Source organism: Pseudophryne corroboree, chromosome 11 (genome assembly GCF_028390025.1).
Source record: "Pseudophryne corroboree isolate aPseCor3 chromosome 11, aPseCor3.hap2, whole genome shotgun sequence".
In the NCBI taxonomy this organism is placed as follows: domain Eukaryota; kingdom Metazoa; phylum Chordata; class Amphibia; order Anura; family Myobatrachidae; genus Pseudophryne; species Pseudophryne corroboree.
This window is the reverse complement of record NC_086454.1, coordinates 303,835,254-303,862,897: the sequence shown is the minus strand read 5'-3', so window position 1 is coordinate 303,862,897 and position 27,644 is coordinate 303,835,254. Positions and strand designations below refer to the sequence as shown.

The following is a 27,644-nucleotide window of genomic DNA, read 5'->3' as shown; positions in this document are numbered from 1 at the left end:
AAGAAGAAAATCCAAGAAAGAAAAACCACAAGTAACCACTAACTCAAGTGAAAAAGGAATATTTAATCTGTCGAAATACCCATTAACTCACTCACAAACCTCACTCCTGAGTAAGGGAGTAACCTTTGCTCCTACACAGAAACCGAATAAATTCCAGACATTCATTGATTTAAATAAATATATCAGGAAACTGACTTTAAAAAGACATTTTGCAAGAAAAGATAACGCAATCATCTCCAATTTTGAAACCAATAAATCTGGATTAAAACAACCATCTAAATTTTACCCGCTTGAATCAAAAGGGGCACATATTAATATTTTTTACGATCTAGTAAAAAAGGACCTTGTGGACCAAAAAGATCCCGAAATCAAAAAATTAAATCTAACGAAAGTGGAGAAACAAGCTTTAAAAGAGATCAAGGAAAATGAGGAAATCATTCTAAGACCGGCAGACAAAGGTGGAGGCCTTGTCATCCAAGATCGCGATGCTTACATTAAGGAAGCCAGAAGATTACTCGAGGATGAAACTTCTTATAAACTATTGAGCAAAGACCCGACGGAAGAATTCATCACTGAACTGAGACACATACTGGTTCAAGGACTACATAACAACATTATCTCTAAGGATGAGTTTCAATACTTAATGATGAATAATCCCATCATACCAATTATGTATCATTTACCTAAGATACACAAAGATCTAATATCACCCCCCGGGAGACCAATAATAGCTGGCATTGAATCATTGACTTCACATTTATCTGAATACGTAGACGTGTTCCTTAAACCACATGTTACTGGACTACCGGCCTTTTTAAAAGACACTACCAGCATTCTGAACCTCCTGAGGAATTTTGAATGGAAAGATAACTACATGTGGACCACCATAGACGTTCAATCGTTATATACCAGCATCTTGCATGATAAAGGGATTGAAGCATGTTCTAAAATCCTGGAAAAAGATTCAGAGATTACGGCACCACATAAAGAATTCATCTGTCAACTCATCAACTTTATCTTAACCCATAACTATTTCAAATTTCTTGATCAATTCTATATACAGACCCGCGGTACTGCAATGGGCACGGTATTTGCACCGAGTTACGCTAACATATTAATGGGTATGTGGGAGGAACAACATATCTTTAATAATCCACTCTTCCACACCAACATCCGTCTTTATAAAAGGTACATCGACGACATTATCCTAATCTGGGAAGGAACAGAAGAATCATTTGTTGAATTCATGGCACTGCTACAAAATAACAACTTTAATTTAAAATTTACATACATGAGTAGTAGAACCCATGTGGAATTTCTGGATTTGATACTTTCCACTGAAGAGAATAAGATCATTACAAAAAATTATATAAAACCAGTGGACACGAACAGCTATTTGCACTATAACAGTGCTCATACAACCAACTGGAAGAACAACATACCTTATTCACAACTGTATCGAATTAGACGCAACTGTACAAATCCAGATACGTACGAAGAGCAATCGGAAATATATCTAAATAGATTCAGGGAACGTGGCTACCCGGAAAGCATCCTCAACACAGCCCGGAAGAAAGGAAAGAGTCTGGAACAAAAAAACCTTTTAGAAGTAAAGACGGAAACTCAAAAGAAGAAATACGTAGCTCCCTTCATTACACAATACAACAGTAATGAGAAAAGGATTAGGAACATCTTCACCAAACATTGGCACATTCTAAAGATGGATCCGGTTTTGAATCAAATATTACCTGACCGCCCGGAAATCATTTTTAAAAAATCAAGAAATTTGAAAGAAATTCTTGCTCCAAGTCAGCTAAAGACAAGAGAGAGCACCCAGACCATGCCCAGATGTACTGGAACATACAAATGCGGAAAGTGTATTGTCTGCAAATTTGTACACCCAAATAGAAAGACCTTTCAAGATTCAGCGAATAAAACAGAATATAAAATTAAACAATTTATTAACTGTAACACAACGTCTGTAATTTATCTGGCAGAATGTGGATGTGGACTCAAATATGTAGGTAAGACCAAGCGTCCTCTGAAATTGAGAGTACAGGAACACCTCCGCAACATCAAAAATAAAGTTGAGAGTCATCCTCTATCGAATCATTTCCGTATCCATCACTCATCTAATACAGATACCTTCACGTTCAAAGGTCTGGAAAAAGTCACATTAGGAACAAGAGGTGGAGATCTTCCCAAACTGCTGTCTCAAAGAGAAATGTATTGGATTTTCACCTTAAATACACTCAGCCCGTTAGGTCATAATGAGGGATATGAAATAGCTCCCTTTCTCTAACCTCATAACATGACCCTTACACTGATACCTTTTTCATTCAGCTACATACCGAGACTTATATACTAAGCATTATGTCTCAATCTATGGAACTGAAAGGATTCCTTAGTGACATGCCGCCTCCTATTCCACTCGTCAAAAAAAGAAAAAAGAAAGTAAAACAATATTATTAATAGATGTTTACCCTATACAGCATTTCATTATAACCATGCCCTAATGAATTATTTATGTGTCAAAATTTTTTTTACTGGGGCAATATATATAAGTATAGGATCAGGAACACAGGATTTGCGTTCCATTATGCGTTTCAATCTTTCTCCAAACCCTCACTTCCGGTTATTGATCTCCTTTATTTATATGAATACAGCTATCTATGTCATTAGCATTCTGTATATATTATGTCTTGCACTAGATCTGTATGTGTATTGACTTATGTTTCTGTCCATAACTATTACATTGCTAAATAATTGCGTTCCACGAGGCTAAGCCTAGTCACATCCGAGTTACGGACACTTCCGGTTGCCGCGTATGACGTGCCACTTCCGGTCATGTGACTATCGCGCATAGCGTGACCAAAACAGTTGAATAGAATATCCTGGTCACGTGATTAGTGCGCACCACGTGACCGTAATAGGTCACATGGGTACTTTACTGGTTATCCACTTCCGGAATCCTTACTTCCGGTACGCAAATTCCGGAAACGCAGCTATCGAGCTCCACGTGATTTCCGGCCATTAGTATCATAAACACACTGCTTCTCTAAGACTCTCTTGTTATAAAACACGTGTTTTCTGAATGTAACAATGTGTACTCTGCTTATAACTATTCTGCATGGTCTCGATTTATTCTTTTAAGACTTTCTTATAACACTTCCGGCGGGATGTCCCGACCGGAAGTAATTTGCATAATTGGTCACCACCTATTAATCACTGAAGGGGATAAAAACAGGAAAGCATGGCTAGCCCCTATAGACACTCCTGAAGAAGCCTTTTTAGGTGAAACGCGTTGAGGACCTGTTCTGAACACCCCTGACCCAGGCATTCACCGTGGATATACCCCGGACTGCCTAAGACTAATATCGGATTATCCAGATAAGCTTTATGAACTTTTTACTTTTTTAAAAAATCTATTTATTTTTTGTGATTACTCTTAGTATATGAATTAAAATCCATGTCTTTTAGCCTATGATTTTCATTTATACACGACGAACCTCGAACCACGATATTATATATACATCCAAGGTGGATGATCACCCGTGCAAAAGACCGTTTTGAAATGCTGTTTGGTAGCTATATTATGGTACGCTGAATACCTATTGATTTGTGTGAACTCCAGTATTTTTGACAATTAAATACTGCACTATGAGAGGCATCTCTCGTTTTGGTTGATTACAGACCGTGCTTTATTGCGAATAACTCGGACCGAAAGATATTTCCTGTGAGATATCTGCTCACGCGAAAACGGTGACCAGTTGTGGGGCAGATAACCTACTGGAGGAACCAGTCGCTGTAATTTTGATGTGCCTGCTAAAAATCAACTTTCCGGTACGCAGATTACCTAGAGATACTTCATTATAAATATCCAAAGTTGGCACAAAGTTACTGCACTATTAGGCGCTTGTCCTCTTCTCTCTTCTCCAGTTTTTTTGCCACTGAACCTAGTGACACCCCGAAGGACTGAGCTGCCGTCTGCAGGGACTCCTGTGGAACCAAAGTGCAAGTCCATCTCTAAAGACATTTCCTGAATACATTATACTGGTCAAAAAGGGAAGTAGCGCACCAACCACACTTTTGATTCAAACTTTCTCCTATTAGGTTCTACAGGTTGGAGCCGCACTCCCATTTTTTTCCATTTTTTATTATTGTATACGATATATTATCTATCTTGAACCTGTACTATATCTATATATTTATATAGAATGTTACGTTTATGTGGTCTCAACAAAAAGAGGTCTGAGTTATGCCATAAGGTATTTAATGAGGAGGGCACCCCGAATACCACAATAATTAATGACAGCCTAGACTCATTGTTTTGGGAAATAGAAAAATCACTTATTAAAGAAACCAAAACCTGGTGGGACATTAAGGGTCTGGAGCATTACCTTAAGGTTGATAGAATCCCGAGAGGACTTAGGCTCCTAAAAAAAACCACCTTTGGTACTGACAATACGGAATTTATAGACGAATGGGATAGAATTTTACATGCATGCTCCCTCGATCTTATGAAATTAATCATCAAGGAAAAAAAGAATACCCTAACAGCATTAGAGCTAGACATTAAGAACAAAGAAGACTCACTGACTAAGCATAAGGACAATGAAGAATACAAAGTAAATGAAAAAGTTCTAAATAAAAAACTAGAAAAAGTTGAGGAAGAGGTGATTCGGAACAAGGAGAACAAGTTCTATAGGGATAAGTTGGATTATGAAAACAAACGGGTCAAGAATTGGTCCAGATTCCAATCTCGCAGTAGAGACAGAGGCCGTATGGTCAATAGAAATAATGCATCGAGATGGAATCAAAATAGATCGAGATCATCTTCATTCTACAAAAAAGCTAATAGAGAAGACAATCAAACTACCAACAGATATATAAATATCAACAGACACCCATCAGAAGATCATGCAAGTACATCAACAGAACAGAATTTTTTATCCAGGAATCCAATAAGACCGTACAAGGACAGGGATCAACAAACGAAATTAAAAGAAAAAGTAAGGTTGGCATCTCCCTTAAAACGAAGACAACGAGACGAGGAAAACGAGGAGGAAGAAGAAAATCCAAGAAAGAAAAACCACAAGTAACCACTAACTCAAGTGAAAAAGGAATATTTAATCTGTCGAAATACCCATTAACTCACTCACAAACCTCACTCCTGAGTAAGGGAGTAACCTTTGCTCCTACACAGAAACCGAATAAATTCCAGACATTCATTGATTTAAATAAATATATCAGGAAACTGACTTTAAAAAGACATTTTGCAAGAAAAGATAACGCAATCATCTCCAATTTTGAAACCAATAAATCTGGATTAAAACAACCATCTAAATTTTACCCGCTTGAATCAAAAGGGGCACATATTAATATTTTTTACGATCTAGTAAAAAAGGACCTTGTGGACCAAAAAGATCCCGAAATCAAAAAATTTAATCTAACGAAAGTGGAGAAACAAGCTTTAAAAGAGATCAAGGAAAATGAGGAAATCATTCTAAGACCGGCAGACAAAGGTGGAGGCCTTGTCATCCAAGATCGCGATGCTTACATTAAGGAAGCCAGAAGATTACTCGAGGATGAAACTTCTTATAAACTATTGAGCAAAGACCCGACGGAAGAATTCATCACTGAACTGAGACACATACTGGTTCAAGGACTACATAACAACATTATCTCTAAGGATGAGTTTCAATACTTAATGATGAATAATCCCATCATACCAATTATGTATCATTTACCTAAGATACACAAAGATCTAATATCACCCCCCGGGAGACCAATAATAGCTGGCATTGAATCATTGACTTCACATTTATCTGAATACGTAGACGTGTTCCTTAAACCACATGTTACTGGACTACCGGCCTTTTTAAAAGACACTACCAGCATTCTGAACCTCCTGAGGAATTTTGAATGGAAAGATAACTACATGTGGACCACCATAGACGTTCAATCGTTATATACCAGCATCTTGCATGATAAAGGGATTGAAGCATGTTCTAAAATCCTGGAAAAAGATTCAGAGATTACGGCACCACATAAAGAATTCATCTGTCAACTCATCAACTTTATCTTAACCCATAACTATTTCAAATTTCTTGATCAATTCTATATACAGACCCGCGGTACTGCAATGGGCACGGTATTTGCACCGAGTTACGCTAACATATTAATGGGTATGTGGGAGGAACAACATATCTTTAATAATCCACTCTTCCACACCAACATCCGTCTTTATAAAAGGTACATCGACGACATTATCCTAATCTGGGAAGGAACAGAAGAATCATTTGTTGAATTCATGGCACTGCTACAAAATAACAACTTTAATTTAAAATTTACATACATGAGTAGTAGAACCCATGTGGAATTTCTGGATTTGATACTTTCCACTGAAGAGAATAAGATCATTACAAAAAATTATATAAAACCAGTGGACACGAACAGCTATTTGCACTATAACAGTGCTCATACAACCAACTGGAAGAACAACATACCTTATTCACAACTGTATCGAATTAGACGCAACTGTACAAATCCAGATACGTACGAAGAGCAATCGGAAATATATCTAAATAGATTCAGGGAACGTGGCTACCCGGAAAGCATCCTCAACACAGCCCGGAAGAAAGGAAAGAGTCTGGAACAAAAAAACCTTTTAGAAGTAAAGACGGAAACTCAAAAGAAGAAATACGTAGCTCCCTTCATTACACAATACAACAGTAATGAGAAAAGGATTAGGAACATCTTCACCAAACATTGGCACATTCTAAAGATGGATCCGGTTTTGAATCAAATATTACCTGACCGCCCGGAAATCATTTTTAAAAAATCAAGAAATTTGAAAGAAATTCTTGCTCCAAGTCAGCTAAAGACAAGAGAGAGCACCCAGACCATGCCCAGATGTACTGGAACATACAAATGCGGAAAGTGTATTGTCTGCAAATTTGTACACCCAAATAGAAAGACCTTTCAAGATTCAGCGAATAAAACAGAATATAAAATTAAACAATTTATTAACTGTAACACAACGTCTGTAATTTATCTGGCAGAATGTGGATGTGGACTCAAATATGTAGGTAAGACCAAGCGTCCTCTGAAATTGAGAGTACAGGAACACCTCCGCAACATCAAAAATAAAGTTGAGAGTCATCCTCTATCGAATCATTTCCGTATCCATCACTCATCTAATACAGATACCTTCACGTTCAAAGGTCTGGAAAAAGTCACATTAGGAACAAGAGGTGGAGATCTTCCCAAACTGCTGTCTCAAAGAGAAATGTATTGGATTTTCACCTTAAATACACTCAGCCCGTTAGGTCATAATGAGGGATATGAAATAGCTCCCTTTCTCTAACCTCATAACATGACCCTTACACTGATACCTTTTTCATTCAGCTACATACCGAGACTTATATACTAAGCATTATGTCTCAATCTATGGAACTGAAAGGATTCCTTAGTGACATGCCGCCTCCTATTCCACTCGTCAAAAAAAGAAAAAAGAAAGTAAAACAATATTATTAATAGATGTTTACCCTATACAGCATTTCATTATAACCATGCCCTAATGAATTATTTATGTGTCAAAATTTTTTTTACTGGGGCAATATATATAAGTATAGGATCAGGAACACAGGATTTGCGTTCCATTATGCGTTTCAATCTTTCTCCAAACCCTCACTTCCGGTTATTGATCTCCTTTATTTATATGAATACAGCTATCTATGTCATTAGCATTCTGTATATATTATGTCTTGCACTAGATCTGTATGTGTATTGACTTATGTTTCTGTCCATAACTATTACATTGCTAAATAATTGCGTTCCACGAGGCTAAGCCTAGTCACATCCGAGTTACGGACACTTCCGGTTGCCGCGTATGACGTGCCACTTCCGGTCATGTGACTATCGCGCATAGCGTGACCAAAACAGTTGAATAGAATATCCTGGTCACGTGATTAGTGCGCACCACGTGACCGTAATAGGTCACATGGGTACTTTACTGGTTATCCACTTCCGGAATCCTTACTTCCGGTACGCAAATTCCGGAAACGCAGCTATCGAGCTCCACGTGATTTCCGGCCATTAGTATCATAAACACACTGCTTCTCTAAGACTCTCTTGTTATAAAACACGTGTTTTCTGAATGTAACAATGTGTACTCTGCTTATAACTATTCTGCATGGTCTCGATTTATTCTTTTAAGACTTTCTTATAACACTTCCGGCGGGATGTCCCGACCGGAAGTAATTTGCATAATTGGTCACCACCTATTAATCACTGAAGGGGATAAAAACAGGAAAGCATGGCTAGCCCCTATAGACACTCCTGAAGAAGCCTTTTTAGGTGAAACGCGTTGAGGACCTGTTCTGAACACCCCTGACCCAGGCATTCACCGTGGATATACCCCGGACTGCCTAAGACTAATATCGGATTATCCAGATAAGCTTTATGAACTTTTTACTTTTTTAAAAAATCTATTTATTTTTTGTGATTACTCTTAGTATATGAATTAAAATCCATGTCTTTTAGCCTATGATTTTCATTTATACACGACGAACCTCGAACCACGATATTATATATACATCCAAGGTGGATGATCACCCGTGCAAAAGACCGTTTTGAAATGCTGTTTGGTAGCTATATTATGGTACGCTGAATACCTATTGATTTGTGTGAACTCCAGTATTTTTGACAATTAAATACTGCACTATGAGAGGCATCTCTCGTTTTGGTTGATTACAGACCGTGCTTTATTGCGAATAACTCGGACCGAAAGATATTTCCTGTGAGATATCTGCTCACGCGAAAACGGTGACCAGTTGTGGGGCAGATAACCTACTGGAGGAACCAGTCGCTGTAATTTTGATGTGCCTGCTAAAAATCAACTTTCCGGTACGCAGATTACCTAGAGATACTTCATTATAAATATCCAAAGTTGGCACAAAGTTACTGCACTATTAGGCGCTTGTCCTCTTCTCTCTTCTCCAGTTTTTTTGCCACTGAACCTAGTGACACCCCGAAGGACTGAGCTGCCGTCTGCAGGGACTCCTGTGGAACCAAAGTGCAAGTCCATCTCTAAAGACATTTCCTGAATACATTATACTGGTCAAAAAGGGAAGTAGCGCACCAACCACACTTTTGATTCAAACTTTCTCCTATTAGGTTCTACAGGTTGGAGCCGCACTCCCATTTTTTTCCATTTTTTATTATTGTATACGATATATTATCTATCTTGAACCTGTACTATATCTATATATTTATATAGAATGTTACGTTTATGTGGTCTCAACAAAAAGAGGTCTGAGTTATGCCATAAGGTATTTAATGAGGAGGGCACCCCGAATACCACAATAATTAATGACAGCCTAGACTCATTGTTTTGGGAAATAGAAAAATCACTTATTAAAGAAACCAAAACCTGGTGGGACATTAAGGGTCTGGAGCATTACCTTAAGGTTGATAGAATCCCGAGAGGACTTAGGCTCCTAAAAAAAACCACCTTTGGTACTGACAATACGGAATTTATAGACGAATGGGATAGAATTTTACATGCATGCTCCCTCGATCTTATGAAATTAATCATCAAGGAAAAAAAGAATACCCTAACAGCATTAGAGCTAGACATTAAGAACAAAGAAGACTCACTGACTAAGCATAAGGACAATGAAGAATACAAAGTAAATGAAAAAGTTCTAAATAAAAAACTAGAAAAAGTTGAGGAAGAGGTGATTCGGAACAAGGAGAACAAGTTCTATAGGGATAAGTTGGATTATGAAAACAAACGGGTCAAGAATTGGTCCAGATTCCAATCTCGCAGTAGAGACAGAGGCCGTATGGTCAATAGAAATAATGCATCGAGATGGAATCAAAATAGATCGAGATCATCTTCATTCTACAAAAAAGCTAATAGAGAAGACAATCAAACTACCAACAGATATATAAATATCAACAGACACCCATCAGAAGATCATGCAAGTACATCAACAGAACAGAATTTTTTATCCAGGAATCCAATAAGACCGTACAAGGACAGGGATCAACAAACGAAATTAAAAGAAAAAGTAAGGTTGGCATCTCCCTTAAAACGAAGACAACGAGACGAGGAAAACGAGGAGGAAGAAGAAAATCCAAGAAAGAAAAACCACAAGTAACCACTAACTCAAGTGAAAAAGGAATATTTAATCTGTCGAAATACCCATTAACTCACTCACAAACCTCACTCCTGAGTAAGGGAGTAACCTTTGCTCCTACACAGAAACCGAATAAATTCCAGACATTCATTGATTTAAATAAATATATCAGGAAACTGACTTTAAAAAGACATTTTGCAAGAAAAGATAACGCAATCATCTCCAATTTTGAAACCAATAAATCTGGATTAAAACAACCATCTAAATTTTACCCGCTTGAATCAAAAGGGGCACATATTAATATTTTTTACGATCTAGTAAAAAAGGACCTTGTGGACCAAAAAGATCCCGAAATCAAAAAATTTAATCTAACGAAAGTGGAGAAACAAGCTTTAAAAGAGATCAAGGAAAATGAGGAAATCATTCTAAGACCGGCAGACAAAGGTGGAGGCCTTGTCATCCAAGATCGCGATGCTTACATTAAGGAAGCCAGAAGATTACTTGAGGATGAAACTTCTTATAAACTATTGAGCAAAGACCCGACGGAAGAATTCATCACTGAACTGAGACACATACTGGTTCAAGGACTACATAACAACATTATCTCTAAGGATGAGTTTCAATACTTAATGATGAATAATCCCATCATACCAATTATGTATCATTTACCTAAGATACACAAAGATCTAATATCACCCCCCGGGAGACCAATAATAGCTGGCATTGAATCATTGACTTCACATTTATCTGAATACGTAGACGTGTTCCTTAAACCACATGTTACTGGACTACCGGCCTTTTTAAAAGACACTACCAGCATTCTGAACCTCCTGAGGAATTTTGAATGGAAAGATAACTACATGTGGACCACCATAGACGTTCAATCGTTATATACCAGCATCTTGCATGATAAAGGGATTGAAGCATGTTCTAAAATCCTGGAAAAAGATTCAGAGATTACGGCACCACATAAAGAATTCATCTGTCAACTCATCAACTTTATCTTAACCCATAACTATTTCAAATTTCTTGATCAATTCTATATACAGACCCGCGGTACTGCAATGGGCACGGTATTTGCACCGAGTTACGCTAACATATTAATGGGTATGTGGGAGGAACAACATATCTTTAATAATCCACTCTTCCACACCAACATCCGTCTTTATAAAAGGTACATCGACGACATTATCCTAATCTGGGAAGGAACAGAAGAATCATTTGTTGAATTCATGGCACTGCTACAAAATAACAACTTTAATTTAAAATTTACATACATGAGTAGTAGAACCCATGTGGAATTTCTGGATTTGATACTTTCCACTGAAGAGAATAAGATCATTACAAAAAATTATATAAAACCAGTGGACACGAACAGCTATTTGCACTATAACAGTGCTCATACAACCAACTGGAAGAACAACATACCTTATTCACAACTGTATCGAATTAGACGCAACTGTACAAATCCAGATACGTACGAAGAGCAATCGGAAATATATCTAAATAGATTCAGGGAACGTGGCTACCCGGAAAGCATCCTCAACACAGCCCGGAAGAAAGGAAAGAGTCTGGAACAAAAAAACCTTTTAGAAGTAAAGACGGAAACTCAAAAGAAGAAATACGTAGCTCCCTTCATTACACAATACAACAGTAATGAGAAAAGGATTAGGAACATCTTCACCAAACATTGGCACATTCTAAAGATGGATCCGGTTTTGAATCAAATATTACCTGACCGCCCGGAAATCATTTTTAAAAAATCAAGAAATTTGAAAGAAATTCTTGCTCCAAGTCAGCTAAAGACAAGAGAGAGCACCCAGACCATGCCCAGATGTACTGGAACATACAAATGCGGAAAGTGTATTGTCTGCAAATTTGTACACCCAAATAGAAAGACCTTTCAAGATTCAGCGAATAAAACAGAATATAAAATTAAACAATTTATTAACTGTAACACAACGTCTGTAATTTATCTGGCAGAATGTGGATGTGGACTCAAATATGTAGGTAAGACCAAGCGTCCTCTGAAATTGAGAGTACAGGAACACCTCCGCAACATCAAAAATAAAGTTGAGAGTCATCCTCTATCGAATCATTTCCGTATCCATCACTCATCTAATACAGATACCTTCACGTTCAAAGGTCTGGAAAAAGTCACATTAGGAACAAGAGGTGGAGATCTTCCCAAACTGCTGTCTCAAAGAGAAATGTATTGGATTTTCACCTTAAATACACTCAGCCCGTTAGGTCATAATGAGGGATATGAAATAGCTCCCTTTCTCTAACCTCATAACATGACCCTTACACTGATACCTTTTTCATTCAGCTACATACCGAGACTTATATACTAAGCATTATGTCTCAATCTATGGAACTGAAAGGATTCCTTAGTGACATGCCGCCTCCTATTCCACTCGTCAAAAAAAGAAAAAAGAAAGTAAAACAATATTATTAATAGATGTTTACCCTATACAGCATTTCATTATAACCATGCCCTAATGAATTATTTATGTGTCAAATTTTTTTTTACTGGGGCAATATATATAAGTATAGGATCAGGAACACAGGATTTGCGTTCCATTATGCGTTTCAATCTTTCTCCAAACCCTCACTTCCGGTTATTGATCTCCTTTATTTATATGAATACAGCTATCTATGTCATTAGCATTCTGTATATATTATGTCTTGCACTAGATCTGTATGTGTATTGACTTATGTTTCTGTCCATAACTATTACATTGCTAAATAATTGCGTTCCACGAGGCTAAGCCTAGTCACATCCGAGTTACGGACACTTCCGGTTGCCGCGTATGACGTGCCACTTCCGGTCATGTGACTATCGCGCATAGCGTGACCAAAACAGTTGAATAGAATATCCTGGTCACGTGATTAGTGCGCACCACGTGACCGTAATAGGTCACATGGGTACTTTACTGGTTATCCACTTCCGGAATCCTTACTTCCGGTACGCAAATTCCGGAAACGCAGCTATCGAGCTCCACGTGATTTCCGGCCATTAGTATCATAAACACACTGCTTCTCTAAGACTCTCTTGTTATAAAACACGTGTTTTCTGAATGTAACAATGTGTACTCTGCTTATAACTATTCTGCATGGTCTCGATTTATTCTTTTAAGACTTTCTTATAACACTTCCGGCGGGATGTCCCGACCGGAAGTAATTTGCATAATTGGTCACCACCTATTAATCACTGAAGGGGATAAAAACAGGAAAGCATGGCTAGCCCCTATAGACACTCCTGAAGAAGCCTTTTTAGGTGAAACGCGTTGAGGACCTGTTCTGAACACCCCTGACCCAGGCATTCACCGTGGATATACCCCGGACTGCCTAAGACTAATATCGGATTATCCAGATAAGCTTTATGAACTTTTTACTTTTTTAAAAAATCTATTTATTTTTTGTGATTACTCTTAGTATATGAATTAAAATCCATGTCTTTTAGCCTATGATTTTCATTTATACACGACGAACCTCGAACCACGATATTATATATACATCCAAGGTGGATGATCACCCGTGCAAAAGACCGTTTTGAAATGCTGTTTGGTAGCTATATTATGGTACGCTGAATACCTATTGATTTGTGTGAACTCCAGTATTTTTGACAATTAAATACTGCACTATGAGAGGCATCTCTCGTTTTGGTTGATTACAGACCGTGCTTTATTGCGAATAACTCGGACCGAAAGATATTTCCTGTGAGATATCTGCTCACGCGAAAACGGTGACCAGTTGTGGGGCAGATAACCTACTGGAGGAACCAGTCGCTGTAATTTTGATGTGCCTGCTAAAAATCAACTTTCCGGTACGCAGATTACCTAGAGATACTTCATTATAAATATCCAAAGTTGGCACAAAGTTACTGCACTATTAGGCGCTTGTCCTCTTCTCTCTTCTCCAGTTTTTTTGCCACTGAACCTAGTGACACCCCGAAGGACTGAGCTGCCGTCTGCAGGGACTCCTGTGGAACCAAAGTGCAAGTCCATCTCTAAAGACATTTCCTGAATACATTATACTGGTCAAAAAGGGAAGTAGCGCACCAACCACACTTTTGATTCAAACTTTCTCCTATTAGGTTCTACAGGTTGGAGCCGCACTCCCATTTTTTTCCATTTTTTATTATTGTATACGATATATTATCTATCTTGAACCTGTACTATATCTATATATTTATATAGAATGTTACGTTTATGTGGTCTCAACAAAAAGAGGTCTGAGTTATGCCATAAGGTATTTAATGAGGAGGGCACCCCGAATACCACAATAATTAATGACAGCCTAGACTCATTGTTTTGGGAAATAGAAAAATCACTTATTAAAGAAACCAAAACCTGGTGGGACATTAAGGGTCTGGAGCATTACCTTAAGGTTGATAGAATCCCGAGAGGACTTAGGCTCCTAAAAAAAACCACCTTTGGTACTGACAATACGGAATTTATAGACGAATGGGATAGAATTTTACATGCATGCTCCCTCGATCTTATGAAATTAATCATCAAGGAAAAAAAGAATACCCTAACAGCATTAGAGCTAGACATTAAGAACAAAGAAGACTCACTGACTAAGCATAAGGACAATGAAGAATACAAAGTAAATGAAAAAGTTCTAAATAAAAAACTAGAAAAAGTTGAGGAAGAGGTGATTCGGAACAAGGAGAACAAGTTCTATAGGGATAAGTTGGATTATGAAAACAAACGGGTCAAGAATTGGTCCAGATTCCAATCTCGCAGTAGAGACAGAGGCCGTATGGTCAATAGAAATAATGCATCGAGATGGAATCAAAATAGATCGAGATCATCTTCATTCTACAAAAAAGCTAATAGAGAAGACAATCAAACTACCAACAGATATATAAATATCAACAGACACCCATCAGAAGATCATGCAAGTACATCAACAGAACAGAATTTTTTATCCAGGAATCCAATAAGACCGTACAAGGACAGGGATCAACAAACGAAATTAAAAGAAAAAGTAAGGTTGGCATCTCCCTTAAAACGAAGACAACGAGACGAGGAAAACGAGGAGGAAGAAGAAAATCCAAGAAAGAAAAACCACAAGTAACCACTAACTCAAGTGAAAAAGGAATATTTAATCTGTCGAAATACCCATTAACTCACTCACAAACCTCACTCCTGAGTAAGGGAGTAACCTTTGCTCCTACACAGAAACCGAATAAATTCCAGACATTCATTGATTTAAATAAATATATCAGGAAACTGACTTTAAAAAGACATTTTGCAAGAAAAGATAACGCAATCATCTCCAATTTTGAAACCAATAAATCTGGATTAAAACAACCATCTAAATTTTACCCGCTTGAATCAAAAGGGGCACATATTAATATTTTTTACGATCTAGTAAAAAAGGACCTTGTGGACCAAAAAGATCCCGAAATCAAAAAATTTAATCTAACGAAAGTGGAGAAACAAGCTTTAAAAGAGATCAAGGAAAATGAGGAAATCATTCTAAGACCGGCAGACAAAGGTGGAGGCCTTGTCATCCAAGATCGCGATGCTTACATTAAGGAAGCCAGAAGATTACTTGAGGATGAAACTTCTTATAAACTATTGAGCAAAGACCCGACGGAAGAATTCATCACTGAACTGAGACACATACTGGTTCAAGGACTACATAACAACATTATCTCTAAGGATGAGTTTCAATACTTAATGATGAATAATCCCATCATACCAATTATGTATCATTTACCTAAGATACACAAAGATCTAATATCACCCCCCGGGAGACCAATAATAGCTGGCATTGAATCATTGACTTCACATTTATCTGAATACGTAGACGTGTTCCTTAAACCACATGTTACTGGACTACCGGCCTTTTTAAAAGACACTACCAGCATTCTGAACCTCCTGAGGAATTTTGAATGGAAAGATAACTACATGTGGACCACCATAGACGTTCAATCGTTATATACCAGCATCTTGCATGATAAAGGGATTGAAGCATGTTCTAAAATCCTGGAAAAAGATTCAGAGATTACGGCACCACATAAAGAATTCATCTGTCAACTCATCAACTTTATCTTAACCCATAACTATTTCAAATTTCTTGATCAATTCTATATACAGACCCGCGGTACTGCAATGGGCACGGTATTTGCACCGAGTTACGCTAACATATTAATGGGTATGTGGGAGGAACAACATATCTTTAATAATCCACTCTTCCACACCAACATCCGTCTTTATAAAAGGTACATCGACGACATTATCCTAATCTGGGAAGGAACAGAAGAATCATTTGTTGAATTCATGGCACTGCTACAAAATAACAACTTTAATTTAAAATTTACATACATGAGTAGTAGAACCCATGTGGAATTTCTGGATTTGATACTTTCCACTGAAGAGAATAAGATCATTACAAAAAATTATATAAAACCAGTGGACACGAACAGCTATTTGCACTATAACAGTGCTCATACAACCAACTGGAAGAACAACATACCTTATTCACAACTGTATCGAATTAGACGCAACTGTACAAATCCAGATACGTACGAAGAGCAATCGGAAATATATCTAAATAGATTCAGGGAACGTGGCTACCCGGAAAGCATCCTCAACACAGCCCGGAAGAAAGGAAAGAGTCTGGAACAAAAAAACCTTTTAGAAGTAAAGACGGAAACTCAAAAGAAGAAATACGTAGCTCCCTTCATTACACAATACAACAGTAATGAGAAAAGGATTAGGAACATCTTCACCAAACATTGGCACATTCTAAAGATGGATCCGGTTTTGAATCAAATATTACCTGACCGCCCGGAAATCATTTTTAAAAAATCAAGAAATTTGAAAGAAATTCTTGCTCCAAGTCAGCTAAAGACAAGAGAGAGCACCCAGACCATGCCCAGATGTACTGGAACATACAAATGCGGAAAGTGTATTGTCTGCAAATTTGTACACCCAAATAGAAAGACCTTTCAAGATTCAGCGAATAAAACAGAATATAAAATTAAACAATTTATTAACTGTAACACAACGTCTGTAATTTATCTGGCAGAATGTGGATGTGGACTCAAATATGTAGGTAAGACCAAGCGTCCTCTGAAATTGAGAGTACAGGAACACCTCCGCAACATCAAAAATAAAGTTGAGAGTCATCCTCTATCGAATCATTTCCGTATCCATCACTCATCTAATACAGATACCTTCACGTTCAAAGGTCTGGAAAAAGTCACATTAGGAACAAGAGGTGGAGATCTTCCCAAACTGCTGTCTCAAAGAGAAATGTATTGGATTTTCACCTTAAATACACTCAGCCCGTTAGGTCATAATGAGGGATATGAAATAGCTCCCTTTCTCTAACCTCATAACATGACCCTTACACTGATACCTTTTTCATTCAGCTACATACCGAGACTTATATACTAAGCATTATGTCTCAATCTATGGAACTGAAAGGATTCCTTAGTGACATGCCGCCTCCTATTCCACTCGTCAAAAAAAGAAAAAAGAAAGTAAAACAATATTATTAATAGATGTTTACCCTATACAGCATTTCATTATAACCATGCCCTAATGAATTATTTATGTGTCAAAATTTTTTTTACTGGGGCAATATATATAAGTATAGGATCAGGAACACAGGATTTGCGTTCCATTATGCGTTTCAATCTTTCTCCAAACCCTCACTTCCGGTTATTGATCTCCTTTATTTATATGAATACAGCTATCTATGTCATTAGCATTCTGTATATATTATGTCTTGCACTAGATCTGTATGTGTATTGACTTATGTTTCTGTCCATAACTATTACATTGCTAAATAATTGCGTTCCACGAGGCTAAGCCTAGTCACATCCGAGTTACGGACACTTCCGGTTGCCGCGTATGACGTGCCACTTCCGGTCATGTGACTATCGCGCATAGCGTGACCAAAACAGTTGAATTGAATATCCTGGTCACGTGATTAGTGCGCACCACGTGACCGTAATAGGTCACATGGGTACTTTACTGGTTATCCACTTCCGGAATCCTTACTTCCGGTACGCAAATTCCGGAAACGCAGCTATCGAGCTCCACGTGATTTCCGGCCATTAGTATCATAAACACACTGCTTCTCTAAGACTCTCTTGTTATAAAACACGTGTTTTCTGAATGTAACAATGTGTACTCTGCTTATAACTATTCTGCATGGTCTCGATTTATTCTTTTAAGACTTTCTTATAACACTTCCGGCGGGATGTCCCGACCGGAAGTAATTTGCATAATTGGTCACCACCTATTAATCACTGAAGGGGATAAAAACAGGAAAGCATGGCTAGCCCCTATAGACACTCCTGAAGAAGCCTTTTTAGGTGAAACGCGTTGAGGACCTGTTCTGAACACCCCTGACCCAGGCATTCACCGTGGATATACCCCGGACTGCCTAAGACTAATATCGGATTATCCAGATAAGCTTTATGAACTTTTTACTTTAAAAAAAAATCTATTTATTTTTTGTGATTACTCTTAATATATGAATTAAAATCCATGTCTTTTAGCCTATGATTTTCATTTATACACGACGAACCTCGAACCACGATATTATATATACATCCAAGGTGGATGATCACCCGTGCAAAAGACCGTTTTGAAATGCTGTTTGGTAGCTATATTATGGTACGCTGAATACCTATTGATTTGTGTGAACTCCAGTATTTTTGACAATTAAATACTGCACTATGAGAGGCATCTCTCGTTTTGGTTGATTACAGACCGTGCTTTATTGCGAATAACTCGGACCGAAAGATATTTCCTGTGAGATATCTGCTCACGCGAAAACGGTGACCAGTTGTGGGGCAGATAACCTACTGGAGGAACCAGTCGCTGTAATTTTGATGTGCCTGCTAAAAATCAACTTTCCGGTACGCAGATTACCTAGAGATACTTCATTATAAATATCCAAAGTTGGCACAAAGTTACTGCACTATTAGGCGCTTGTCCTCTTCTCTCCTCTCTTCCTTATATAAGTGTTCAAGGATTTCAAATTTAGAATGGGTCTCACCGAACCGTCTGGTTTCGGTACCACAAACATTGTGGAATAGTAACACCATCCCTGTTGAAGGAGGGGAACTTTGATTATCACCTGCTGGAGGTACAGCTTGTGAATTGCCGCCGGTACTACCTCCCTTTCCTTGGGAGTAGCTGGCAAGGCTGATTTGAGGTAACGGCGAGGGGGAGACGTCTCGAACTCCAGCTTGTATCCCTGAGATACCACTTGTAGAACCCAGAGATCCACCTGTGAGCGAACCCACTGGTCGCTGAAGTTCCGGAGACGGGCCCCCACCGCACCTGGCTCCACCTGTGGAGCCCCAGCGTCATGCGGTGGACTTAGTGGAAGCAGGGGAGGATTTTTGTTAGTGGGAACTGGCTGTCTGGTGCAGCTTTTTCCCTCTACCCCTGCCTCTGGGCAGAAAGGACGCGCCTCTGACCCGCTTGCCTTTCTGAGGCCGAAAGGACTGTACTTGATAATACGGTGCTTTCTTAGGCTGTGAGGGAACCTGAGGTAAAAAAATTCGACTTCCCAGCTGTTGCTGTGGATACGAGGTCCGAGAGACCGTCCCCAAACAATTCCTCACCCTTATAAGGCAAAACTTCCATGTGCCTTTTAGAATCAGCATCACCTGTCCACTGCCGAGTCCATAATACTCTCCTGGCAGAAATGGACATTGCATTAATTCTAGATGCCAGCCGGCAAATGTCCCTCTGTGCATCCCTCATATATAAGACTACGTCTTTAATATGCTCTATGGTTAGCAAAATAGAATCCCTGTCAAGGGAATCAATGTTATCTGACAGGGAATCAGACCATGCTGCTGCAGCACTACACATCCATGCTGAAGCAATAGCAGGTCTCAGTATAGTACCTGAGTGTGTATACACAGACTTCAGGATAGCCTCCTGCTTTCTATCTGCAGGCTCCTTTAAGGCGGCCGTATCCTGAGACGGCAGTGCCACCTTTTTTGATAAGCGTGTGAGCGCCTTGTCCATCCTAGGGGATGTTTCCCAACGCAACCTGTCCGTTGGCGGGAAAGGGTACTACCTCTTAGAAATCACTAATTTCTTATCTGGGGAACACCACGCTTCTTCACACAATTCATTTAATTCATCAGATGGGGGAAAAGTCACTGGCTGCTTTTTCTCCCCAAACATAATACCCTTTTTAGTGGTAACCGGGTTAATGTCAGAAATGTGCAACACATTTTTCATTGCCGTAATCATGCATCGGATGGCCCTTGTGGATTGTACATTTGTCTCATCCTCGTCGACACTGGAGTCAGAATCCGTGTCGACATCTGTGTCTGCCATTTGAGGTAGCGGGCGTTTTTGAGCCCCTGATGGCCTCTGAGACGCTTGGGCAGGCGCGGGTTGAGATGCCGGCTGTCCCAAAGCTGTTACGTCATCGAACCTTTTATGCAAGGAGTTGACACTGTCGGTTAATACCCTCCACATATCCATCCACTCTGGTGTCGGCCCCGCAGGGGGCGACATCACACTTATCGGCTCCTGCTCCGCCTCCACGTAAGCGTCCTCATCAAACATGTCAACACAGCCGTACCGACACCGCACACACAGGGAATGCTCTGACTGAGAACAGGACCCCACAAAGTCCTTTGGGGAGACAGAGAGAGAGTATGCCAGCACACACCAGAGCGCTATATAACAGAGGGATTTACACTAATACACAGTGAATTTTCCCCCAATAGCTGCTTATACACCTTTTGCGCCTAAATTTATGTGCCCCCCCTCTCTTTTTTACCCTTTCCGTAGTGTATACTGCAGGGGAGAGCCTGGGGAGCGTCCTTCCAGCGGAGCTGTGAAGAGAAAATGGCGCTGGCTGTGCTGAGGAAGATAGCCCCGCCCCTTCAGCGGCGGGCTTCTCCCGCTTTTTTTAATAATATTATGGCGGGGGATTAGGCACATATACAGTTTAAAACTGTATTATGTGCATTTTGCCAACTAAGGTATCCATATTGCAGCCCAGGGCGCCCTTCCCCAGCGCCCTGCACCCACCAGTGACCGGAGCGTGTGGTGTGCTGTGGGAGCAATGGCGCACAGCTGCAGTGCTGTGCGCTACCTTATTGAAGACCGGAGTCTTCAGCCGCCGATTTTCTCCTGGAATCTTCCGTCTTCTGGCTCTGCAAGGGGGACAGCGGCGCGGCTCCGGGAACGGACGATCGAGGTCGGGCCCTATGTTCGATCCCTCTGGAGCTAATGGTGTCCAGTAGCCTTAAAAGCACAAGCTAGCTGCAAGCAGGTAGGTTTGCTTCTCTCCCCTCAGTCCCTCGTAGCAGTGAGTCTGTTGCCAGCAGATCTCACTGAAAATAAAAAACCTAACAAATACTTTCTTTTTTAGTGAACTCAGGAGAGCCCACTAAGTGCATCCAGCTCTGGCCGGGCACAGATTCTAACTGAGGTCTGGAGGAGGGGCATAGAGGGAGGAGCCAGTGCACACCAGATGTAGTACCTAATCTTTCTTTTGAGAGTGCCCAGTCTCCTGCGGAGTCCGTCTATTCCCCATGGTCCTTACGGAGTACCTAGCATCCACTAGGACGTCAGAGAAATAATACTGCAATGAAGTGTCATATAATATCGAAGTGTTCGCAAAGTGTTAGAAATAATTGTGAATGTCGCACTTACCATGTAAACGGCAATTAAATACAGATAAAACAAATAAATAAAAGTGCAAATGAAATGTAATTACAAACATCTGTTGTTTACCCTATTACCAATGAAATGACAATCCTTTCCTTCCCGCTACCTGAATTCAATTATCAATAAAGTAATGCGAAAAGATAACTTTACATAATATAGCAGCCACTTTATATACAAGGGAGAGGTCAAAACACAATCAGCCAATCAAATGTGGCTGCCAATCACTGCCACTATCATCTGTATTTTGTACCACGTTCGAGTACCCACAAGAGATCTTTTTCTGACAGGTGTATATGCATCCTTGTCCAGGTCTGATTCGGCTGCATTTGTGTGAACACACGCTTGCTGTGTTCAGTCGATGCCTGCCTGCACTATCCCACCCAATTTCAACTCCCTAAGGCTGGGCACACACTGTCCGATGTGCACCTGATATATCGTATGGGCCGCCGCCTCGTACGATATATTGGTCACATCGGACGGTGTGTATGGGTGATATTGTAAACGATGTGCGCTCTCGCGGGTCGTATTCAACGTCAGATATCTTTAGTTCTGCACTTGAGGGCAAAAGTTATGTGACAGCCCTGCATGCTCCAGGATGTGGGTGGATGCGGTCACAGCCGATACATCATACAGTGTGTATGCACTTACGATATATCGTTTGCGTTGTCATATCTGCCCGACATCCTACAGTGTGTACCCAGCCTTAGTGTAGAAAGACTTAAGAGTAAGATGCAATCGAATCTGCAACAGATGCAAGTATAAGATGTTTTATTGCACATGCAGGGTATGGAAATGCGAATTTTAAGATTTTTTTATTTTTATATATCCAACTGTCAAAGTTTGGAATCTCCCATAAGGTCCACCACATCCATAGCCATTGTCCATGAGGCTGACCACATAAACTTCCAGGATAAGCTTACCGTGGGGTGGGAGAGTCTGAAGCCTCTACTTGACATGTCTTCCGAACACCAGAGGCTCTGCTCTGGAATGGATCAGGGGGTTACCCGAGGCGATACCTTAAAGTCAGTTTGCGAAATTTCTTTTTTTAACTTTTAATTTTAAAATAATTGTAATTCATGTGCCTACCTCATCATATTGTTTCTGTAGATGCTCAATTTTGTCATAGATGACTTTAGCATTCTTCCAGTATTCAGCCATACATTTGTCCCTTTTATTTTGGTTTGAAGTGAGTTTTATACTTGGTGTGTGTTCATTTAGATTAAGAGACAATGTTTCAGCTATGTGAAAAGAATTCAACATAAAAGAAAGAAAAAAAAAATCAAACATAATACCACATAGTTCATGTGTAACCTATAGTTAAAATCATCTAAATAGACGATAAAATATTATATATTAAACTTCAGTTCCATTTCAGAGCATCCATGGTGCAGTGGAAACGTACATTGATCTTAATTTGAATGCACTGTGGCCCTCATTCAGCATGGATCTCATTTGTAGGTGGTGTTAAACACCTCCTTGCTGCATTTATGATCCCAGCAATGCGACCGCGTCGCAGCCTAGGATCAACATTGCAGGAAAATTGGTAAACTGTGCAGTGGATCAAACAGCGATCACTGCTGATTAAGGCCCTGTGAACTTACCCCACATGTAGTTAACAAGCCTATACTAGTGCATTTAACAAATGTGTTTGACTTGAACATAATAACAACTCCCTGTTTTCAGAGAGGAAGCTGGTACAGAGAGATGGGTGTGACATTATAGCTTGAACTTGGTGAAACTTAATCAACCACAATGCATCTATACCACCAGGGCCGAAACCAGGATTTTCGTCACCTGGGGCAAGGCAGTAATTTGGCGCCCAAACTCCCCCCCCCCCCAAATAAATAAATAAATAAACCCTGTCAGACTAAAATAATTAGATTATCCAAAATTTGGAAAAAAGGGGATGCTATTGGACAATATTCCCCTATGTGCCTCAAATGCTCTAAGCGTCACATGCCCCACCAGCGTGTTCAACTACATGCTCCTCTGTGTGTCCCCATACATTGAACTATATCATAACACTTCATCACTGCACTACATTCTCCTGTCCACAGCACTACATCACTATACTACATCCCCTACACCAGGGCCGGATTAACAATGGGGCTGGTGGAGCTGAAGCTCCAGGCCCTCCCACAAAAATATGCCCAAATGATCACCTGCAGTCCGGACTGTGTTGACAGGAAAAAAAATCTTGTCAACACCAGCAGAATTGCAAAACCCCACCCATTCACTCCCTCCCTGCCGACCTCTGCCACGCTCATTCACCTGCGGGCACCAGCTGTCTGAAAGCCGTGCCAATCCACACAGAGTTGCCGATGCCCCACCCACCCACAGCCACACATAGGAAGCCAGGAAAAAGAAAAATCCTTTCAACACCAGCACCATCCTTAGACACGCCTATTCACCAATGGCTGCCCAAATTTACTCACAAGTCACTGAAATTCCGCCCACTCACACCCACAAAAGCCCCGCCACCCTGGCTGCCCGTAGCTTTGCCTATTCACTCTCCAAATCCTTCATGGGAACCTTGCAGAGCTGCAGCTGGAAATACTGTGCTGAAGTAACACATGGTCGCAGGGCAGCTGTCAGCATCCATGAGGTGAAATGTACTGTACATGCAGTAATGTCTAGTGCTGCTATTTATGTGCGGTGATCCTACCCTGGGGCTCTATGTATGTGTGCCTATGTAACTATGTACTATATATACAGTAGGATATATACATGTGAGTATGTACTGTGGCAGAGACAGCATGTTTCCATGTGAAAGTAATGTGGAGGATCCAGACCAGGTTTTGGAAGCAGTAGCAGAATCCCAGGGTGTGTGATCAGCAGCACCTGGGATTTCCTGATATAAGGGTTTCCAGGGCGGTGTCACCTTGGCTCCTGATGGCAGTTAGTGTCCAGGTGATAGGCCGGGATGTGTGGGTTAGACTAGGGACCACTGGAGACTATCAAGAGTCTGCTAAGCTGAAAGTGCCTGTATGCTACTGCCTGTAACACTGACTGCATATGGATGGAACTTGCTGTGTGCTGACCTGCTGTTCCAAATAAACACCGAAAATGTTCATCTGAGTTCCCGTGTGTGTGATCCTTGTCACAAGTGGTGGAGAATGCGAGCAAGGACACTGTGTACAGCAGAAACTGTGGGTAAGCATACCGGTGTTTAAACTGCAAGTTTTTTCCTTTTCTTTTCTTCTCTGGTTATGCAGTGCAAGTGGCAGCCTTAAAGGACCATGGCCCTCATTCCGAGTTGTTCGCTCGCAAGCTGCTTTTAGCAGCTTTACACACGCTAAGCCGCCGCCTACTGGGAGTGAATCTTAGCATAGTAAAATTGCGAACGAAAGATTCTCAAAATTGCGATTACACACCTCTTAGCAGTTTCTGAGTAGCTTCAACCTTACTCGGCATCTGCGATCAGTTCAATGCTTTTCGTTCCTGGTTTGACGTCATAAACACACCCAGCGTTCGCTCAGACACTCCTCCGTTTCTCCAGCCACTCCCGCGTTTTTCCCAGAAACGGTAGCGTTTTTTCCCTCACGCCCATAAAACGGCCTGTTTCCGCCCAGAAACACCCACTTCCTGTCAATCACACTCCGATCGCCTGAACGAAGAAAAAGCCGTGAGTAAAATACCTAACTGTATAGCAAATTTACTTGGTGCAGTCGCAGTGCGAACATTGCGCATGCGCATTAAGCGGAAAATCGCTGCGATGCGAAGAAATTTACCGAGCGAACAACTCGGAATGACCCCCCATATCATTATAGGCAGACTGTTTGCTGTTATGTGTTAAATAGCCAGCAAAGCAGGCGGGTGTCGGCTTGGACTGTTTGATAAGCCTGGCACATTATATTAAACCTCCTAGATTTGTCCTTAAAGGGGCCACGCAGGGCAGTATGGAGGAATTTCTAAAACAATTTGCTGAACTTGCAGCTGGGCAACAAACACAGATTCAAATGTTACATGAGGGGCAACAAACCCAGATAGCTGGGCAACAAACTCAGATTCAAATGTTACATGAGGCCCAACGAACCCAGGCTGAAAGACAGCAAACTCAAATTCAAATGTTGTGTGATGAGTTAAAAGCGCTAAAAAATTCTGAGCCAGAGCGGGAAAGGCTACTGAAGCTCACCCCAGCAGATGATATAGAGGCATTCCTTTGCACATTTGAGCGCACCGCCGCGCAGTTGGGATGGCCTGCGGAGGAATGGTCTGACAAGCTTGCTCCCTGTTTAACAGGGGAGGCACAGCGGGCGTTTGTGGACATGACTGTGGTTGAGGCACGCTCCTATCCTGGCCTGAAAAAGGCTATACTGGATAGGATTGGAGTGACGGGGCCCAGCAAAGCTCAAGAATTCCATGACTGGCGGCTCGAGGGCTCTGAGCCTCCCAGGATTCAGCTGACCAAACTAGCCCGACTGACAAGGGCCTGGTTGCAGCTGGATAAGAACTCTGCAGTACAGATTATGGAAGTAGTTGCACTGGACCAGGCTATGCAGGTATTAGACCGCTCGGTGCAGCAGTGGAAACTGCTTGGCAGGATTTAAGACAAGCTTTGCGTACTGAGCCTGTCTTGCAAGCTCCTGACTTTAAAAGCAATTTGTGTTACAAACGGATGCCTCTGGGACAGGATTAAGAGCAGTCCTATCCCAAGAGGTAGATGGAGAGGAGAAGCCCATCCTCTACCTTAGCCATAAATTATTGCCCAGGGAGCGCAGGTACTCAACTGTAGAGCAGGAGTGCTTGGCCATTAAATGGGCAGTTGAGTTGTTAAGGTATTATTTATTGGGACAAGAGTTTTTGTTGGTCACAGACCATGCACCCTTACAGTGGTTGCATACAAACAAAGAGGTGAATGCTCGTGTGACCCGTGAGTTTTTGGCTTTACAGCCATTTAAGTTTGAGGTGAGGCATCATCTGGGAAACCAGCACCTCAATGCCGATGCCCTTTCCAGGAGGTTTGTAGGTCATGTTCCTCCAAGCAACCCTATGGTGAAGCTAAGGGAGGAGGAAGAAGGCGAGGTTGGTGACCTCTGGAAGGTGGTGGAAGGCTGTGTACCTGGGCGGATGACACAGGTGGGGGTGGGCAAGGCAGAGAGCTCGCCTGAAAATAGTGTAGCTTCACCAGGGTGGTTGAAGCTAAAGGGATAGGAGTGTGGCAGAGACAGCATGTTTCCATGTGAAAGTAATGTGGAGAATCCAGACCAGGTTTTGGAAGCAGTAGCCTAATCCCAGGTGTGTGATCAGCAGCATCTGGGATTTTCTGATATAAGGGTTTCCAGGGCAGAGTCACCTTGCTCCTGATGACAGTTAGTGTCCAGGTGACAGACCGGGGTGTGTGGGTTAGACTAGGGACCATTGGAGCCTATCAAGAGTCTGCTATGCTGAAAGTGCCTGTATGCTACTGCCTGTAACACCGACTGCATATGGATGTAACTTGCTGTGTGCTGACCTGCTGTTCCAAATAAACACTGAAAATGTTCATCTAAGATCCCGTGTGTGTGATCCTTGTTACAGTACATATATACATATTTGTATATATGGGTTGGGTTCGATATGCCGGCGGTCGGGATGCTGGCAGTCAGAATACCGACAGTAGCATCCCAATGGTGAGAATCCCGACAGGTCAAGGTAAGTATACTTACCTTCCCTGAATGCCTGCCTGACCCTCCTTTCTCGCAGCCTAAACGTAGCCCCTCCCATCCCCCCCCCGCAGCCTAACCATTCCTGCTGGTGCTTAAATCCAACCCCCACTTCCCGCAGACTAAACCTAACACCCACCTTTCCCCCACCCACAGCCTAACCC

The 27,644-nt window shown here is 40.8% G+C and overlaps 1 protein-coding gene across 8 annotated transcripts in view; it reads right to left on the bottom strand.

Annotated features, from left to right (window-relative positions):
• Positions 1–27,644, bottom strand: part of TERB1 (telomere repeat binding bouquet formation protein 1) — a 569,128-nt gene that overhangs the window by 165,963 nt on the left and 375,521 nt on the right. For 7 of the 8 annotated variants that reach the window (XR_010189500.1, XM_063945548.1, XM_063945552.1 and 4 more), the window contains one exon: positions 22,922–23,073. The exons of the other annotated variant lie outside the window; for it this stretch is intronic. Coding sequence is in view for 6 of the 7 variants with exons in the window: in XM_063945548.1 (XP_063801618.1) it covers positions 22,922–23,073 (152 nt within the window). In the remaining variant the exon portion in view is untranslated. The remainder of the gene's footprint in view (positions 1–22,921; positions 23,074–27,644) is intronic. 8 annotated transcript variants of the gene reach the window in all.